Genomic DNA, 20,383 nt, shown 5'->3' on the forward strand with positions numbered 1-20,383 from the left:
TCATGCTTGGATTTAAACAATTTGTTTTGCCATTGTTTTTTTGGTATTTTGTTTTGTATGTCCTCTAAATGCCACAAGCTCATGTTCAGCATTTAGTCATTAGTTTTCATTTGGTTCACATTAACAGCTTCAGACAGTGCTGTATCATGCCTTCTGGTGACATCATTTTTTGTTCTTTAGACAGATGCTACTAAATTACTTAACAATATTATCACTGGCTACAAGAAAGTTGATCGAGTAGTCACCCCCACTGAATTTCTCCTTCATGACTTTTAATTTCCCTCCAACATAATCATGTCATATAAATGTTAGAATAGAAATCATGCATTGCAGTGACAACTGCAGAATGCTTCTTGTACTGCTGAAATCTGCATTAATCAAGACAATAAAATCCTCATAGTCTATATCATGTCTTGTATGATAAATGTCGATGTAGAATGGCTTAGTATTGATTTTGTTTGTCTTAGGAAAAATGAATGTTAAATGTAATTTTGGTTAAAAATTAGTTACAAAACAATATGCACCATGCCAGACATGGCATGCACATTACCATGCAGGGAGAAACATCTCCTTCTTCTGCAGGAAACAGTTGAGTCAGCATATTAATAGTTAAGCATGCTGGTTCAGAGAATAAGATTTGGGTTGCTATTAATAAATAATAAATACATGTCCTAATTTTCACTGGAATAAACAACACCATGGCTAGTGTCTTCAGTTTCTATGAAGTTGCTGCTTCCTACATCAGCATTTAACCTACTATTTTCTAATCGAACTTTAAAGTTAGTTCCAAAAGATCTAGTGATATCAATGTATGGAAATGGATTTTGTTCCTGATGAACACAAGGTTACACACCAAAGTTCAATTTTTGTAATTTCCTCATCCTTACATGGTATCTACTTAACCTTGTGAAGTTATCAAGCTAGATATAAAGGAATGGGACACAGACTTCACATCTGATTTGTTCTCAACTCATTTCAAAATACCTACTTTAAAACTTTCTGTCTGTGAACAGTAAGATGATACCCTTTAACATGCACACAAAGAGTAAAACGTGAACTCAAGAATTGTGTATGGTTTGAGAAACATGCACATGGGTATTTGAGACAACTATGCCCCCTCCACATTTAGCATTACCAGAACAAAGGTTAATTTTAAGATGGTAGTATGCATACTCCTAGCTTTTTACCAGGAATGTTTCAGTTATTATTCTCTATTATTACACAATGTAAATGAATACAGCGCTAATTCTCCTGCAGGATAATGTTCTTGAATGGTGATTTAAGATGGCATTAATTCAAATGACTTCTGAGACACTCACTTCATCACTGAATATAGACATATTTCTCTTATAATAAAACACTCATGTACGTACAGACAGTGTGCTTTCCAGGCTGATTAGACATTGCTAGAGCTCCAATTTTTAAGAAAGTATTTTATGCTGTGGAAATAAGTGTTCTTAAGTCATGCCATTATAATGTTTACAGTAAAATTTCATATTCAGATTAGTCTGAATCAGGAAGAGAACTATTTAAGCTGAAGACTCCTACCATATTACAAATTTTGACACTGACAGGTCGCTGTGATAAAGTCCCTAGTTACACTGTGTAATCCACTGGCTCTCATGTATTAGAAGATAGATGGACTGATTTTTGCTCCTCCAGTACTTTTAGTGAATTCAGCAATTTCACCCAGCTCACTAGAAACCCCATTGTTCAGCATATGAATATCACACTTTGAGCAGCTATCTCAGCACTGTGGATTGCACTCCAAGTGGAGCTGCACTACTTCCCAGAGTCCTTTTGGTACAACAGTGTGGGACTCTGCATACAAAGCCAGAGGCCAACAGGACTTGCTCCATGGCTTTTCCCAGCCAATCACTCAGACTTAGAAGTGAAGGCCAGTTAACTCCTAATTTTAATGTTTCTTAAAATGTATGAATGGGGCTGCAATAAATTGCTGAGCAATTTTCAGAATGGAGCCCCGAATCTCAGGAACGCAATCCCAGAGATGGTGACTCTTGAAGAGGCATTTATGTAATAGCAAAATTTTAAATGTTTGCATTCAGCAGTTTAAGAAAATGATTCACGTAGTGCTCCAGTGCGACCAAAGAACACCAAGACCACATCTTACTGTGCTTTAACACAGTAATAAATTACAGGAAATACTGTCCACATCCACAGGAATATTCCATTTCTTAACTATCTGTACTAAGGAAATTGTGAGCATAAAACTACTTGTAGACACAAGATGCCAATAAAAGAATGCATGAAGCTTTAAACAAACTGTCTTCCTAGTAGATAAAGATCAACAACTGAGGGAGCACACATGGAAATAAGAACAATCTGTACTGCAGTGAGCCTGGAAAATAATTTTATAATTAATCTCCTCTGTGAAAAGAAAAAACCAAACCCAAACCAACCTATTTCCAAAGGAAAACAGGTTACTGGACAGAGTGCTTGTATCTGCCTTTCTCTGTAATGTGAAGTCATAGTGTGTCCTCAGCTGACATAAAGCATAAAGGGCTGCACAGTGTTCAGGGGCACCGCAGTTTGGTTGCAGCCTCTGTTTTCCATTGGAATCACTCCACCAAATACATGCTTTCTATTCATAGGAAAAATCAAAATATCATAACTCAAATTCATCCTGATATGAATCATAATGGCATTTAGCTGTATGCTACCATGTCTTGGGTGGGGGGGAAGAGCACAACTCAAAACAGTTACAGTACTTTCAGTGGCATGCTGAATCTCCTGTGTTTAATGACACACACACTTGTAATCCGAAATGGAAAAGTTATTTTAGCAAATGCCAACTGAGAAAATTGGCAGGTTTATGTTAATCCTAGCAATAAAAAGTTATTACAGGCATATTCAAGAGCTCCAAGTTCTAACAGAATTGTCAGTATGAACTTTCAATTTAGATAGAAGTCAGTAATCTCTGTTAACTTAAATAGTTATACATTTCAGTTGCCTTTTTGTTTGCTACATCATTTGCTCTCAGTGTTAATACCTCATGTTGATGTTACTACCTCAGCAGGCATCAACATACAGTACAATATTCCATATTCTTTTGGATCAAAGTTTTTTACCCATATCCCAAAACTTTAATGCAAACTTCAGCTGTCATATTTATGAAGAATAAATAATAAAGGAGACAACTGCAGTAAAAATGTTAAGGCAGAGGGTTGGGGCAGTTACTGTTGTGGCAAAATTCTATCAGCAAGCAATTAACACAGGTGCATCAACTTCACCATTATTTTATCAGTGTTCAGAAATGGCTTCCTAACGGAAATATTTTTCTTACTTCTCAGCCAACTGATGTGGTTTATCTCCAGCAGATGCTACGGTCCTATGGTTTCACATAGGAAAACAGCACTTCTCCACTTCCAACCCCATGACACTGCCCAACAGACAGAGGGTCAGAGCTCAAACAGCTGCACAGAAAATAACCTGCCTGCATGGGGGCTGACTGCAGTTTCCTTGAATAAGCAGAAACAAATGAGAAGGAAAAAAAAAAAAAAATGACGAGTTGCATTGCAAATGTTGCTGCACAAACAAACTGAACTGATTAACTTGCAATTTTGCCTCATGCATTGTCACCACTAAAGCACATACAGAGTGCCACAAATCTGAAGTCACACTGATGCTTTCAGCTACGATAAAGTCCTTGGGATGTCTAACGTCTCTAACTGGAATCCAGTTTGCTGCTGATGGCTGCTATGATTTCCAGCGCAGAGGAAAGGTTATCCAAAATCAAAATCTCTAAGTGACACTGATAACTGAACTTTTACTGAATTTCACAAATGTTATAGCAGGTTAAACAGGTACATTAAACACACATTCAAAGGTGACGTGGTCATCGTAATACAAATAATAACCTTAACAATAACAAAAAAATATCAGATACTGCATTCCTTCACCTGGTGTTCATGAAATATTACGCTTCTATGCTTCCTTTTCATCAGGAGCACTTTCTGCTTTTTTGCCCATAGGCACACTTAATGAGGCATTTTAAGAACATACTGAATTTTAAAAAGGACAGTGCAAACAAATAGCATTTATGTTTTATCACGTTCTAATTAAATAATGAGGGAAATTGAATTTAGCCTTTATCTACTGATTGATGAAGAGTGCTGTGCTGATTAATGAAGAGTACTTTATGAAGACAGAAGATAATTTTAACATAATTTAGAAATTTAAAGACTTGTAGGCCTGGAATGAATCACGTAACTCATCACACTGGTTCTCCTGACCAAAGGAAAAATGATACTTTTAAATCCACAACACTACTTTTGGGTCACGGCTTGCTTGGTGTCCAGTATAACCTACCTGTTACCTCAGCTGTCATTTCTTAGCCTGTGTTTCATTTAGGTTAGTACTCGTATGAAAGCATCGATACAGTAAAGACAAAGGCAAAGAAGGCTGTCAATATAGATTCTGTTCTCAAAAAGTTTATGAATTACTACCACATATTGACATAACCCTCTTTCTATCACATCCTTGTCTATAATAAAAATATGGAGCAGCATCAGAAGCAGAATTTGCCTGCAGTGCATTCAGAACTTTGTCTGCCTTTGAAAGTGAATCCCTGATATATTTGGAGCTATACAAGTTATTTATATCTCTCATATTTATTACACTTAAAACATGCCATCCTAGCTCTGTTTCGAAAATGCCATGTGAAGCAGTGTCAGAAGACATCCAAAAGTCAAGATGATTTCTGACATCTAGTGTTTTTCTCCTAGTAAGCTTTGTCACCTTCTGAAAAACTAAAATGGTTATGACATGATTCATTCTGAACAGCCATGCTGACTGGTATTTATCTCCTGGTTGTTGTCTAGATGTTTAATGCTTTTTGATTATTTCTTCAAGTTTTCAGGTTATATTGTCTGTCTCAAAATTTTGTGCTGTTTCTTTTTAAAATGGTACCATATTTTCACTATCCTTACAGGACAGCAAATCCTTATAGGAAAACTGAAATTATTTCCCTTGGCTCTCTACCTAAGATGAAATTTGTAGAGCTCAGCTACTTTGAAATCATTTAAATATAGATTTGTGTCTGCTCTCTCTAGGCTAATCCACGTTCTTAAGCCACTATTACTAATGCTAATGGTGTTAATGCAACTCAGCATCCTAGTGAACACTGACACAGAAATGACATTAAGAAACTGGGGTTTCTGATTTTTTAGGGCAGTTCATTGGTAATTTCCCCACCTGAGTGGGAAACTAATTCCTCGGTTACCGTAGGGCCTTTGGAAACTTTTATCACTCAACATATCAATTTTGTTTGTCCAAACTTGTAAACATTTTATAGAAAACACATATTTCTTCATCTTCTGCATACTTTCTTTCTGAGCAAGTTCACACAAAGGTTCAGTTCTCTTTATGTGTTGTTCTCAGCACATTAACCCATACCACACAGAACAAGAGATGACAGGTAGACGTATTCATGCTAGCACACTTGCCTATCTTTGCACTACAGTGCATAGCATCCCCTATTATAATTCAACATAAAGACATCAGACTCAAGGATATTTTTACTGACTTATTTCTTTAAGATACTTTAATTTCCATCTTCTTTAGTTTACTGATTTGTGGTACTATATTCTGAGGTTAATATCTGAGTTCTCTGTAGTGACAGTCTTACACTAATGAAAAAAAATATTTATCTTTAAATTTAATTTTGCCCTCCCATTATACATTATAGGTACCATTTTGAATCAGCTGTTGAAGATAAACCACCAATTATAATATTAACAAAGTAATGGACCACTTTTTGCTTCCAGCATTTTTCAGTCTCTGAATACCTTTGTGTTTGAAATAATTATGACATTCGTATTTCTGCTGTAGTTAAAGGCCTCTCTACAAAACATGTGAAAAAAGTACTCAGGACTAAAGGAAATTATTAGACTTTAAGTCCCTTTCTAAATATTTGCAGCTTAAAAATGACTGTTCTACCCACAACTATAGACACACTATGGGGACTTATTTATTTCAAGAAACTAGTACTGTGCATTTGCAATAGGGATGGGCTGAGTACTATTTTAGTTGATTTCTCCAAACATTAAGGATAAGTGCAATGTAATACATGCTTAAATACAACACTTAGAATGGATATAATGAATCTGAATAAGGTGGTTTTGAAAGAATAATCTTCTGAAAAATGCTAAAGGTTAAGAGGTAAATAGCAAAACACGAATGTTATAGAGTATGAGTCTGGCACCAAGTAGCTGGTGGGAAACTAATGAGCATATAATCCAATTTTGCAGCTTCTTAATTTTCAATGAAGCGCTGAAGGAAAACAAACACAAAACTATAGTCATTAAACTCACTGAGACAAATTAATTTTTGTAAGCTGTGAAGTACAAAGGATACACATTACAGGTGAACTTGATTTGCCCCTTTTCCTTAGGAAAACAAAACAAAAAGGGGAAAAACACGAAATTGTACTATAGAGCTTCAAAAGAAAGCTAGAGAATTTATTGCCCTGATTTGGTGTATCTCAGTGTGTTTGCAATTAGTATGAGATTGCCCAGACAAACACACCTGTACCTACTTGTGCACACACGGGGCACATCTGGGGTTTCAGATGCATCAGGTGACACATCCATACACTGTAGAGCTGACATGCCTCTGGTATACCAGAAATCATCTGTATTTGAAGACAGTAACACATCCAGTGAGTCAGCAGGGTAAGACCTGAATAAGCATGTTGAACTCTGTTGCATTTGAAAGTCATCAGATACACTGGGAATCTTAAGGTTTTTGACACATACCAGTGCCCAAAAGATGCCATATTCCAAACAGGCTGTGGGATGGCTATAAATGCAGTACAGAAATCCAGAAAACTTCATTTTTATAGATTTTCAGATTGGAAAAGGAGATATATCTTGAAAAACCCAGACACATCATAACCATACCCACTGAGATTTTGTTCTGGACTGTTCTGAAAAGCACTGATTGTATTGCCAAGGGGACAGAAAACTCTACCGTGTCTCAATTCAGTATTACATTATAATTTGATCTCTATTTCTTTCCCTGGAATTCTGATTAGCTATTTAATGTGGTATGATTTTCTGATAGCATTACCGATTCAACCTGATTTACCCATTTTTATTTCTGTATTTTCTGAACTAAATGTTCAGTTCTGAATGTAATCCAACATTCTGCTAAATTTAATACATTAATTCCATGAAGAGATTTTATCTCTCCTAATCATTTATGAAGATGCATTAACAGAATCAAAGACAACCAGTAAATTTAGTCAACCAGCTGCCATGATTTTCTAGCTCGGCTTGGACTTTTAACAAATAGGTGCTTTACATTATAATAATATATGATCTTAAACTGAAAAATGTTTTTCTAAAAAAATCTTTAACTAAAACAGTGAAGATTGCAGCATTCTCAAGGTAAGTGATAAACACGTGTATCAACAAATGCATTACGATTTTGCTAAAATCACATGCATATAAAAATAGATTTTTTCTAAGAAAATATCAAAAAGGTGTTTCAACCTAACATAATCCACATTAAAAGGCAGTAAGGAATGATATCTTAAAAACCAGTATGGGTATTTGTAAGTGGGCCAGCTAACAGTTCTGGAGTGGGAGGAATAATTTTATATTTCCATAAAAGGCAGAGAAATTAGTTCGTCTTCATTATTTACATTCAGATGCTAGAGGCTTGATACTGTGCTCATTTCATCAGCTTTTAGTTTAGTAATTTGTCTAGAATTATATGGCCCTTGTCAAATTGTCTTCTGATTCATTTCTGCTTAGTAATTTAATGTACAAAGTATGAAGAGAAACAATACCTAAAGACCTGTAACATCTAAAATTTCATACCACAACATATTTTAGCTACTGGTTCAAAGGAAAATTGGCTTATTTTTCATGTATTCTGTTTGTGAATGATCAGGAAGCTGCATTTGTCACGTCAGTGCTGTGCAAACAGTGCATCATGGACACAAAGCTGATGAGAAGTAGAAAACTCCCGTAGCACCACCCAATATACTTAGAAAACTCCGCACCCACACCTACTACAGTTAACCGTAGTAAACTACAATTTATATACAGATACCAAACAGGGAAAAAATGGAAGGCAAAGTAAGACCAGGATCATAAGAGCTTCATAAAATTAAACATTTCTGTACTGATGTTTGAACAAAAATTATATGAAGAACATAATCAGCAATTGTAATGCTCCACTAATCACACTGCCATTTCCTCTTGCAGGCTGTCAACGACCACCGGCTCACTCCTTGGAATGAACACCAACGGCTCAGATGAATATTTCCAGTCTACAAACCATGCAGAGCAAACATTCCGCAAGATGGAGAACTACTTGCAGCAGAAGCAGCTGTGTGATGTTTTACTTATAGTTGGAGACCAAAAAATTCCAGCTCACAGGTACATTTCCCAGTATTGTTTACATGGCTTCAAATCCTGAAATTTCCAAATGCTGCTTCAATTTATGCCTACCCTGTTCAGCTATGAAAGAACAGTTACTATAATTAGTACATCAGCTAACAACAGAATAAATTATGTGATCAACGTTTCATAATCATTATTCCAAATAGAAAGAAATTCAAATATGAACCATTGCTACTGCCCATCTTCCCTTCTTGCTGCTGTCAAACTACAGCAAGTAGTTTCTATGGGAGAAAATCAGATTACTAATTACCTTTAGCTTTATTGCTGACCTGTATAAAATCTGAATCCTATGCAAAATATGTTTCTAATGCACACACAATTTATTATACAATAATACTGAAGCTTACAAAGTGGTTTGAAGTCCTCCTAAAATGCCTTTATTTCAAGGTTGGTCCTCAGTGCAGTGTCTGATTATTTTGCCGCAATGTTTACTAATGATGTGCGTGAAGCAAAACAAGAGGAGATCAAGATGGAGGGAGTAGACCCTGATGCACTGAAAGCTTTGGTGCGCTATGCCTACACAGGTAATTTTTCCTCCATTACCCACATCACTGTTGTAAAGGAAGATAAAATCCATTCAGTGCATGCATAATTGTCACTTCTTCCATTTAATTCTAGTGCATAAATCATGCATATGTGATATAAACCTTTCTCTAGAGAGGATGAATAAACATTATTGGCTTATATAATAACTTATTCTAGAAGATATGCAGAAGTTGACATATAAATTCATACTGGACATCTGTCTCGAGCTAGGCACAAATTATTTCAGGAATTTTAATGAGAAAATGTATTTTGACTGTTGACTCATGTAGTGACACAGAAGAGTGTACCATGAACCTTCCCCTCATGGGTAGCTAGAGAAATGGCCTGCGGGCGTGGCAGCTACTTGGCTCCATCAAAGCTCTTGAGTAGAAATAATCAGAGGAAAACAGCAATATGACCCATGAGTAGAGCAACTTTTACCAGGCAAAAGTGCCACCACATTCTGAAAAAGGCTTAGCTATGTTCTCTTGAAAAAATATTTTACCATAATGAAATATTTTAATACCAGAATGCTGTGTGTATTTTTCCCTAATCTATTTTCTCCCATTTTCAACATTTACCCCTGTATTGCTGAATCTGAAATGGTTGAACCAAAGACCCAAAAATACCAAGCCAGAGAACTGTGAAATCCCTTCCATCTGCTCTACAGTGAAGAAGGGGAAAACACTGCAGAACATGATTGCTCTGGTAGTATATATTTCAATTAGAAATACACAGATCAGTCAGACCTTTTGAAGATTCTGGAAGTCTGCACATTGCGGTATTTGGGAAGCCTCTCAATGCAGATGGCAACTATTCCAGCCAGAGAGATGAAAGTGAAACCCTTTTCCCCCTACCAAGTTATGCAGTTCTGTAACAGAAAAATGCCTGTATCTCAAAAAGGAGAAAATTACTGTCCCAGGAAGTAACAACACTTCACTGACCAGAATAACAACTTTCTAGATTTATGAATATTTGCTCATACACTGATGCATCCTCCCAGCTAACTGCTAGTATCACTATCAGTCACTAGGTCCTTGTCAACTGGTGTCCCACACAGGACATTGCTTGTTTGCTTTTGAATGAAAGAACGCAATGTCAATATGGATACAGGGAGGTTGGAATATGTATCACAGGTATCTATCAGTACTTGTATAGCCTTTTTTACAAAGGCTGTAGTGACAGGACAAGGGGTAACAGGTTAAAACTTAAACAGGGGAAGTTTAGATTGGATATAAGGAGGAAATTCTTTCCTGTTAGGGTGGTGAGGCACTGGAATCGGTTGCCCAGGGAGGTTGTGAGTGCTCCATCCCTGGCGGTGTTCAAGGCCAGGTTGGATGAAGCCTTGGGTGGGACTGTTTAGTGTGAGGTGTCCCTGCCTATGTCAGGGGGGTTGGAACTAGATGATCTTGAGGTCCTTTCCAACCCTAACTATTCTATGTTTCTATGACTCTATAATCCAAGTAAACAAAGACCCCATTATATTCACCATACTGGAATTAGCATAACTGTTACAAATCAGAGACTTTATCTGCTAGGTCAGATACTTCACTAGACTTGCATAAAGAGCTATTATCTTGAGAAGGTTAAGCAATCTGCAACCCAGATCAAAAACATGTTTCTGTACACAAAATAGACCTTGTTTGTGCGTACAAAGCAAGGGGATAAATACAGGGGCAAGAGGGAATGCTGAACATCTATAATGCAGTGATACTGTGCCACTGAATTAGCATACATTACCTGAGGAAATAGATTAGTACGAGCACAAAGAAGCAGGACGGTGGGCTGCTTATTACCCACATGTATCTCAAAACAATCCCACTCCATAAAATTTCATCTCTTTCAGGTTACTTAATGCAAAACCATATGAAAAAACATATATGACTACAAAACCAAACACCAGACTATAAAACAGTGTAAATTTCCTTGTGAAATCAGGATTCCCTCTTTGCTTTGAGGGATTACATTGTAATGTTTATTTGCAAGAACATGCACCAATTTTGCTGTATGCATTCAGTAAATGCTCTGATTTGCATGGTGAAAACCAAACCCCAAACTCTGCAAACTCCCTACTCTGCACCCTGCCATCCCTTTCTCATTTCTTGCAAAATTTGGAAGGTACTGTTTAAGTTACAGAGCAAAGAGCATCAGGAAGAGATGGGATTGTGCTAAGGTAAAGACTGCTAAGGTAAAGACTGCTATGAAAAATTAAGATTTCCTACTGCTTCTGTCAGAGGTTTTCATGTGATGATAACCAAACCTCTAAGCTGAGCACTACTTTTTTCCTAGATAATGAAATACAAATATGACTTTCAGAGATGAGAGCTATAACTTTCAGAACTGTTTACATACTCTGCTGAAATAAATCAGAAGTGAACTCAGAACAAGAAAACTTCTACAGTTCTACTCCGATGATAATTTTAACTACAGTCTCCCAATACCACCCTTATCGTGTTAAACTGAGATGTGTATTAACCCCTCACAGATCTTTTTTCAGAATAGGACTTTAGTGCTGTGTATCAACCAGGGAAATGAGCCATCCACCGAGCAGCAAGGATGGGAGATCTTATTAAATTAACACCTTCCAATCTATCTATGAACATTATGAAACGCATGCCATGTACTAATTTCATTGAAAATTTAAATAGAGAAGTACACGATGGAAGAAATTAGGTTTCCTGCACACACTGCTGGCATTTCCTAGCTTTTAAAATTGAAATTCTTGTGTGTAATCTAAGCTTCTGATATTTTTATGCATTAACATATTAATTTTAGGAAAGGTTTTTCTCTCATTACACCTTTTATTTTTTTTTCAGGCAAAGTCAGATCTAATACTGTTAAAGATCCAATTAAAATGTTCCAATCACTCTATTCAAAACTCACCAAATTCTTTAAGTCTGTTAAAACATATATTTATAGAATCCTTCAGCAAGAAAGAAAAGTGAATCTGTGAATCACAGGACACTTCCAATTTTTCAAAGAAAGAGAAAAATTGGGGAGTGGGAAGCTTTCAAGTAATAAAAATACAAATAAAATGACTGACAACTATTTTTTTCCCCCCATATGCGAACTACACAGGTATTCTAGAGTTAAAGGAAGACACTATAGAAAGTTTGCTAGCTGCAGCTTGTCTTCTCCAGCTATCCCAGGTTATCGAGGTATGCTGCAACTTCCTCATGAAGCAGCTCCATCCTTCTAATTGCTTGGGGATTCGCTCCTTTGGAGATGCTCAGGGCTGCACAGAGCTCCTGAAGGTGGCACACACATACACTATGGTAAGATGAACAATCTAACTGCTCTGCAATTTTCATGTTAACAGCAAGTGTAAACACTCTCCTGGAAAACATATGGGCTTTGGCAAAGCAGAGCCAGTTGAGCCATGCTTGGGGCTGCTGCTCTCTCCAAGACCAATGCAGTGGCTCTGCTCTTTCTATGCTGTCACGGTTAGTTCTGTAAAGTCCCTGATGCATAGACATCTCTACCCAGCTCAACCTCCAAAGGGAAATTTAAGAGCTGTGACTGTTACGGAAGCATTGCAAAAAGAGAAAAGCATGCTGAGAAAAACAGATATTCACCTCTGTTTTTCTCACTTCAGAGTGTTGCCTTGTAGAAGGATGTACTTACTGAACTTAAATATGCAGTATGATAAGCTTGATGTATGTGTTTCCTCAAAAAAACCACAGCCTTAACTTGGCTGATGTCAAGAGGCAGACAGCAATGACCCATTCTTATGCTTTTGATTCAACACACAAAATTCAAAAGCTGATTTTAAGGTGAAACACATGCAAAAAGAGCCAAAATAAAGAATGAAGAAAGATTTGGAATGCTAAAAAGAAGCATATCCCTGACTGGAGCATAATCCTCTGGCTTACAGCAAGAAATGAATATTCAGAGCGTGGGAAACAGAGAAGCAAGATAGCTTGCTGTGAAATGAAATCAAGGGATAAATATTCAGGGCAACAAGATGTGCTATATAGCAACTTTAAACACAAAAAGAAGAGCAACTGCTACAGCTAAATAAATATAAAAAGAACTACTTGTTAGGATACACATGACAGCTTTATGCTTGAAATATTAGTGTAGTGTGTCAAAACCAGTTTGGAGGCTTCATATGCTGACAGCATTCCAGCAAGAGTACACTTGTACACTTTCACATGCTCAAACAAATGACAGTGGCCTTTGCAGATGGAGGGCACTGGTTATGTTCCCTCCTGTTATACTAATGAATGATTTGTTTAGCAGCAATCTAGATTCCTTTTGTATTTTAAAGTCTGAAAAAGGATGTTTAAGATAGAGGTTCACTCAGCCACCATAGAACAGTATACACTATACCATACTCAGCTAAAATCAGGAAAGCCCCCCTCCCCTCTGCAGCCTCTTTTCTCCCACCAGCCCTAGTACACAGGCATCAACTTCAAGCATTTAAAATTCACAGCCCAGATTTCTGAAAAACTCAACTAAAACCATGTGGTTACACATACAGTGTTATGATGTCAGACAATAAGAGAGCCTTGTTTAGATTTGTTTTTAACCTTCCGAATCCTTCAGACTTCCCCAGGACTTAAGACTTTTTCTATGTTTAAAACTGTGCCACAGAAATGGCAGTTGGGTCATGTAGAGAATACACTCTATGTGAAGGATCACGATGAATCAATGAGACTCAGCAGTACTGTGCATACAAGCTTTACCCTATATCTTTCTGAAAACAGCCAGGAGCATTTCCACCTCTAGAACTACCTCCCATATCTTATGTGTAACACAGACTGAGAATGCTGCCACAAAAGAAGACCAGGCATGTCATAAAACCACCTACCGGGTTTGCAGCTACTGACAATTTAGAGCCAGAAAAGGAAATCTGCAGCTCCATCAAATAACCTTAAAGAAGATTTTATTTTAAGCCCTCAAAATGATTTTAAAGAACACTTGGAGGAATAAGGCATCGTAACAATGCATAAACACCCAAGTGTTGTGGAAGCATTAAAATAAAACATTCTGCTTTGTTTCATGCCAAGCTCACCCACTTGAAATGTGTATGTTAGGGAAAGACCGTAGTGTTGTGCTGTAAACATAGACCATTCAAATGAACTAGTAGTATTTGAACATTTTGAGAAGATAATCAGCTGTAAACATCACATCCATTCAATAAAAGCAGAGACAATGGAGACCTTCCCCTTCAATTGCTTTAGCCATTGATGCTAAGTATGAAGTTTCCTGCCTGGTATCTTTTCGTGCAGATAGAGCTTGTTCTGATACACATCTTGTGCTATATTTGTAACTACATGTGGACTGGCCTTCCTGTTCCTATCCTCTGATTGTCACAAAATATTAAAGCAGGATATGCATAACAGAGCAAAGTTAACATCTCCTTTAATCACTGATACTTCTATATTTACTTCTATATCCTCGGTACTCTTGAAAAGAGTAACACAAAACTAAGAAACTACTGAAAATAAATAATAAAAACATCAGCTACAGTAAAATCTCTCCATGTGTCCAATCTGGTTCCCAAATATGATATATTTTTTCCATGTACATAAAAATTAACATCTCAAATGCAGACATTAATACCTACACATGCATTTATTTGCATGTAACATAAAACCCCCAACTCTCTTAACAAAATTTCTCTCTTCCTTTGGAGTTAGCACAAGCAAGGATACTTAATGTATTTAATATCAATTCTAATACAGTTGTAACTTGAGTGTGCAACCTATTATTTATATGAAAAATAATTCTTTGAAACATTCTAGGGATTTAATACTTGTTGCCATTTCTGGAGCTGGCGAGTTTTACAACAGTAATTAAAGACTGCGAGTTCTTTGGTGGGACAGGTCCAATTTTCTATTGCTTAAAAAGTACTTTCAGAAAAGTGATTTTAATTTTCCTTTCTTCTCCTAAGAGTGGAGACATGCAGTCAACACCTGGCACTGCTCATTGCAAAAGGATTGGAAGGTTTCAATGTAATTTGCTTAAAACGTTTGAATCTGATTGTAAGAGAAGGTAGACATTTTATTTGAATGCCCCCCCCCCCCCCCCCCCCCCCCCGCCCTTGGCGTTCTTAGGATACACATAAAATCTAATTGTGGTTTTGTTAAGCTGCAGTGTTAGGATCACACTGATGGACAAAACTGCCAGTGGCAAACCCCTAAGACAGGACATACTGACAGGAAGCCTGACAATCACATCTCTAAGTGTGGCAGGGTGAAGATGAGCATTACCATTCAGTTCAACAAGAGTAAGGCGGCAGAGAGCAACCAACATTTCCTTTAACTAGTCAAATGAGATGCAGTGGTCTTTAGAGTATATATTGAATTTCAGTATCTGTGTAAGAGAACAGGAACAAAATATATGCAAAGTCTACATTACCCAAGAAAAGGTTATTCCAAGGTGTGAAAATTATCAGTGTATTGAAATCAATTTTTTTACTGTTTAGGACCACTTCACAGAAGTAATAAAAAACCAGGAATTTCTGTTACTCCCTGCTAATGAAATTGCAAAGCTGCTGTCTAGTGATGACATCAATGTTCCAGATGAAGAAGCCATATTCCAGGCATTAATGATGTGGGTGAGGCATGATTTGCAAAACCGGCAACGAGACCTAGGAATGCTTCTTTCTTACATTAGACTGCCTCTACTTTCCCCCCAGGTATGAATGTGAAGGGCTAACAGGAGCTTAACTACCAGCAGAAATGCTTGCCTCAAGCATCATTTAGAAAGAGTTATGCAAAAGGCTGTGGGTTTGGCTGCAGTGTTTTGGTGGGTTTTTTTTGGTGTGTCCCCAGTTTTTTTTAACTGCATAGTAGATATGTATTGTTTGTATTGATGAAAAATATCCCACCATTCAAGCATAAATACTAGATTCAGAATTGTCTCTAAAATGTCAGTCTAATAGTATTACAAAAGTATAGGTTTCTTTTTTTGGGTAGGAACTGCAGTATTTATTTTTCCTCTAATAACACAGCAACATAGATGCTATGCAAAAATATTCATTCACGTTTACCAAACCGCAGGACATATAAGGCACAATACTTATTTCTTTATTGACAGAAAACCCAGACAAAAAGAAGAGGGTCTAGATTACTGCTGACTATTTTAAGCATTGACATTACTTGTCCTATAAGACTGAAAGAGATGCTTCATTAAATAAGTTCCAGAGATAGACATAACTATTTTATAGTCAGCTGACACTGCTGTATCTGTGTTGTAGAGAATCTATGTATCACATCAGAAAAGCTTATAGGAGCATCAAGACTTTCAGGATGCTACAGCTATTTTATGGATCACCATGACTGAAGCTACAAATACTCAGCTACGGATTAAATATCAAAATACTATGTACATTTGAAATATATTTATCATACTGTGATATTCACAGAGATGTACAGTATTTTTGTTAGACTTACTCACACTCATATCAAAAGGAGTTTTGCATTCAGAGGGTGCACTACTACATTTACAATTTTAATCTTCCCTAAATGCTAAAAGAAAGTTTTTGTTATGAAAAGAAAAGCCCATATATAAAGTCTTTTGCCTACCTTTATATTATTTTGCTTACATTAAAACAGAGTTTCCAGCAAAACTTGAGTGAGAGGGGAACCAAAAATGAGTTTTGTAGCTCCAAATACTTTAATGACTATTGTACATACAATTTTAATGATTTAGGTATCTATATGAAGATCATCACTTTTCATTTCTCAGTTACTAGCTGATCTAGAAAACAGTCCAATGTTTGCAGACGACCTAGAGTGTCAGAAACTCCTTATGGAGGCTATGAAGTACCACCTTCTACCAGAGAGACGGTCCATGATGCAAAGTCCTCGAACTAAGCCTAGAAAATCTACAGTGGGTGCACTTTACGCTGTAGGAGGTATGGATGCCACTAAAGGTAAGTTCAGAAATTAACTGCACTGTGTTAATTTAACTGTATTAATGAATTGTATTACAGATACCCAGACAATATATGACAATTATTTAAAGACTTGTTAGGAAAACAGCAATTTAGGGTTGAAAAAGAAGAGAAAGATAAACAAAGAACACAATACTATGTACTAGATGTTTTTTTCATCTGGCAAGAATCATGTGTTTCTATATGACGTACACGCATCTTGAAATGCGGACTAAAGAATTTTGATTCAGATAGTGATTTTAAAACCAAGTTTTATAAGAATTTGTGTGTATAGTTTGACTTTACATTTCATAATAAAAAATAATATTAAGAATATTTTCAGATTAATTTAACATTGGCATAGAACCCTATGCTCCATTTTTTGACAAAGTTAGAAAGCTGGAAAAATTCTGACAGAAATAAAAATAAACCCAGAAAGCATTAGTGACCTATACAGAACACTTACCAATCTTTACTTATCAATCCTTACTGAAAAATTTTAGCTGGAAAGATTTGTACTTTACCGTGAGTGCAACAGTATGTGCAGCTTTTTTCAGGACTTCATACACAGGTTTTATTCGGGTTTGTGGTTGAAAGTTCAATGTTATAAAGGTATTCCAGCTTTTATTATTAGATTCTCACAACTGCAATCAGCTCACAGCTTTACATATTACACCATTCTATTTAGTAAGCTGTATATTAGATCATTTTCTTAACTTCAAACCCACAGATTGGAGCCAAAGAACTATAATTAGTTTAAAGTCTGGCAACTTGCTGAACAGTATTACTTTTAGCTGTGTGAGTTCACTTTTAATAGAAACACAAGGAAGCTAATGCATTTCATACCTGGCAAAAAGTTGCTGATGACTGATTTTTCCTGTATGAGAGGTCTTGCAGTGCTACCTTACTGTCTCTGTGCAATCAAGTCAGGTGCACAATACGCATTCATCATCATCACAACACGAAAACATTCATTCCTAAAATAATTTGGCAAAATGAAGCTAAACCATAACAATTAGTATAGTTTCATTTAAGATACTGATTATTTATGAATTATAGCAAACAACCTAGGATTGAAGGTAATCTTTAAACTAACTTCTACCAAAATAAAAATAAATCTTTCTAATAGGTTTTTCTCAGTAAAGGTTATGCAAAGAAAGAGATATTTCAGTCAACATCTGCACTTCCTGTTGGTGTCTTTTTTACTTATTACCTTGGAACAAAGCCAATTGTTTGAACTTTTGCCTTTTGATGGTTAAGAAGAACAGCACTTCCTCTCCTCCCTGCTGTCCTCTACAGCTCTGACTCATACTTTGAGCTTGTGCTGGATTGTAAGATAAAGGAAACTGCACCTAAAAGAATACGATTCACTGAAAGAACAGTTCCGAGAAGGGAGCAACAACCTCCCCTGGCAATAATATGCATTCTGTGATAAAGAAAACTCTCAGTGAATGCCAGGTTTGGCTTTGTGCATATCTCAGGTGGTGTATGAAGTCAAATCTCAACTTCAAATGATCAAAAGAAGATCAAAGAGCTACTTTCGGCTGGTATTTTGAAAAACGTGATTGTGCCTAAACCACACTTAACTTTCAAAAGCTACCTTCCAGCCTCTGTCAAAATTGCAGCCTACAGGCTATGCATGAACACACTGTACACCTTAATGTATTTTTCCTGTCTTTTAGTTAGTGCGCAAGTAACTTCTTTTGAAGCAAAGAAGTTTGGGGTACTCCCATATGAGCATAGAATAAATGAGAAGGAATCAAAGCAAGAAGCAAAGAGACTAACAAAATGGGCAGAACGGTCAAACAAATCCAGTTACTCAAACTAAAAGAGGACAGGAAAGGGGAAAAAAGTAGACTTTCTTTCATTGCAGATGGATCTGGCAGTTTCTTTCCTAGTCTATGCATCTGGAAAAGCATACAGATGAGAGAAAATACATCCTAAAATAGGCTCTCATTTCACTAAATTACTTGTGTATATCAGATGATCTCTAGGAGATCTCTAAACCAAAGGACACCTTTCTTTTCTCCTTTATTGCATGGTTGTTTTGCTGTTGTAAATAATTCCTCAGCCACTACCTACCTATTGTAATTCTCAAAATACAACTTCTCCAGTGTCAAATCCCAGACAAGGAACAGGCAGGAAATAAGCTCTGTTTTTCTCATCTTCACCTGAACTCTAGGGTGCACTGTATGTACAACTTGCAATTGCCTCTTCTAGGTTGGTTGCTACTTAGCCATCTCTCCACTGCGCTAAATCAGCTCTCAAAGGAGCAATTACATGTGCAGAGTGACTGTTAGGAGCCAGTGCATAGAAAACTGTTTGTTTTGAATGGCAGAGAGCTAGGCCCTTCTGAATAATTGCAACAAAAACATTACTATAATTTCAGTGACCTGAAAAAAATTGAAAATACAATTATATGTTACATTAGACAAGCAGTTACTGCAAGGCTGCTGCAAAGGTGAACCTCAGTGAAGCTACCTGTGGGAACCAAATGTGTACACACAACAGTCTACTGCTTGTCCCTACCATAAAAAGGAAATATCCAAGCTATTCACAAAGATGTGTGCCCAAGTCATAAGACATACAGACACGTGGATATATTTTCCATTTCTGGTATCACTAATGGTTTGAGCACAAATGCGTTTAAAGAGTACATAGTTGCGAGGTATTGTATTCATAAGGAATATTTAAAAAGCCACAACTACCTATATGGTGTTTAAGTAACAGGTTTAACCTGTCTCTGAAACTTTCAGTATTAAAAAATCTGCTGGCATGTAATTCTGCATCTTCTTGCCTCCAGTTAATTCTCATAGATTTGACAACCACATATGCACACAATTAATACAGCTTGCTCACTAGGGTTCACATTTCACAACTGAAGTTCTTAGGGAAGCCGCTGTAAAAGTCCACACACAGAATTTCAACATGTTATAATTTAACAATGTTTTGCAGTGTGCTGACCGCTGACTGCTGGGTAGTGACCAATTCATGGCTGTCTCATAATGCTTACGTTTTTTACAGGTACCACTACAATTGAAAAATATGACCTTAGGACTAACAGCTGGATACAAATTGGTACTATGAATGGTAGACGATTACAGTTTGGAGTTGCAGTAATTGACAACAAGCTGTACATTGTGGGGGGAAGAGATGGTCTGAAAACATCCAACATTGTGGAATGTTTCAACCCTATCACCAAAGTCTGGACTATAATGCCTCCTATGTCAACACACAGACATGGCCTAGGTAAGAGGTGCTCTTTCCTTGTAACTACTTTGCACCGCATACAAATCAATTTTGGTTGATGCAAACACTGCTAACATTTTTTTTTTTTTTTTAGCATTTAGTAACATGGACATATTTGTAAAAGATATTTTTCAAAGACAGAGTTGGCTATTGCCATGATTTAATGACAGTGTGATTTTGTGGAGACTTGGCACTTTGTAAAAAATCAGGCCATGTGTATTTAGGCCTGAAAAGACAGATTTAGAAAACTTCTAAGCAGACAGATTCAAATATTTTGCCTTACCCACAAGGA

The 20,383-nt window shown here is 36.7% G+C and overlaps 1 protein-coding gene across 4 annotated transcripts in view; it reads left to right on the top strand.

Moving 5' to 3' along the window:
- KLHL4 (kelch like family member 4) overlaps positions 1-20,383 on the top strand; it is an 88,564-nt gene that overhangs the window by 60,765 nt on the left and 7,416 nt on the right. For all 4 annotated transcript variants that reach the window (XM_065689262.1, XM_065689261.1, XM_065689263.1 and 1 more), the window contains 6 exons: positions 8,235-8,408; positions 8,820-8,956; positions 12,036-12,232; positions 15,391-15,603; positions 16,656-16,842; positions 19,867-20,091. In XM_065689262.1, coding sequence (XP_065545334.1) covers positions 8,266-8,408; positions 8,820-8,956; positions 12,036-12,232; positions 15,391-15,603; positions 16,656-16,842; positions 19,867-20,091 — 1,102 coding nt within the window. In that variant the 5' untranslated portion in view covers positions 8,235-8,265. The remainder of the gene's footprint in view (positions 1-8,234; positions 8,409-8,819; positions 8,957-12,035; positions 12,233-15,390; positions 15,604-16,655; positions 16,843-19,866; positions 20,092-20,383) is intronic.

This window comes from Lathamus discolor, chromosome 9 (assembly GCF_037157495.1).
Source record: "Lathamus discolor isolate bLatDis1 chromosome 9, bLatDis1.hap1, whole genome shotgun sequence".
NCBI lineage: Eukaryota > Metazoa > Chordata > Aves > Psittaciformes > Psittacidae > Lathamus > Lathamus discolor.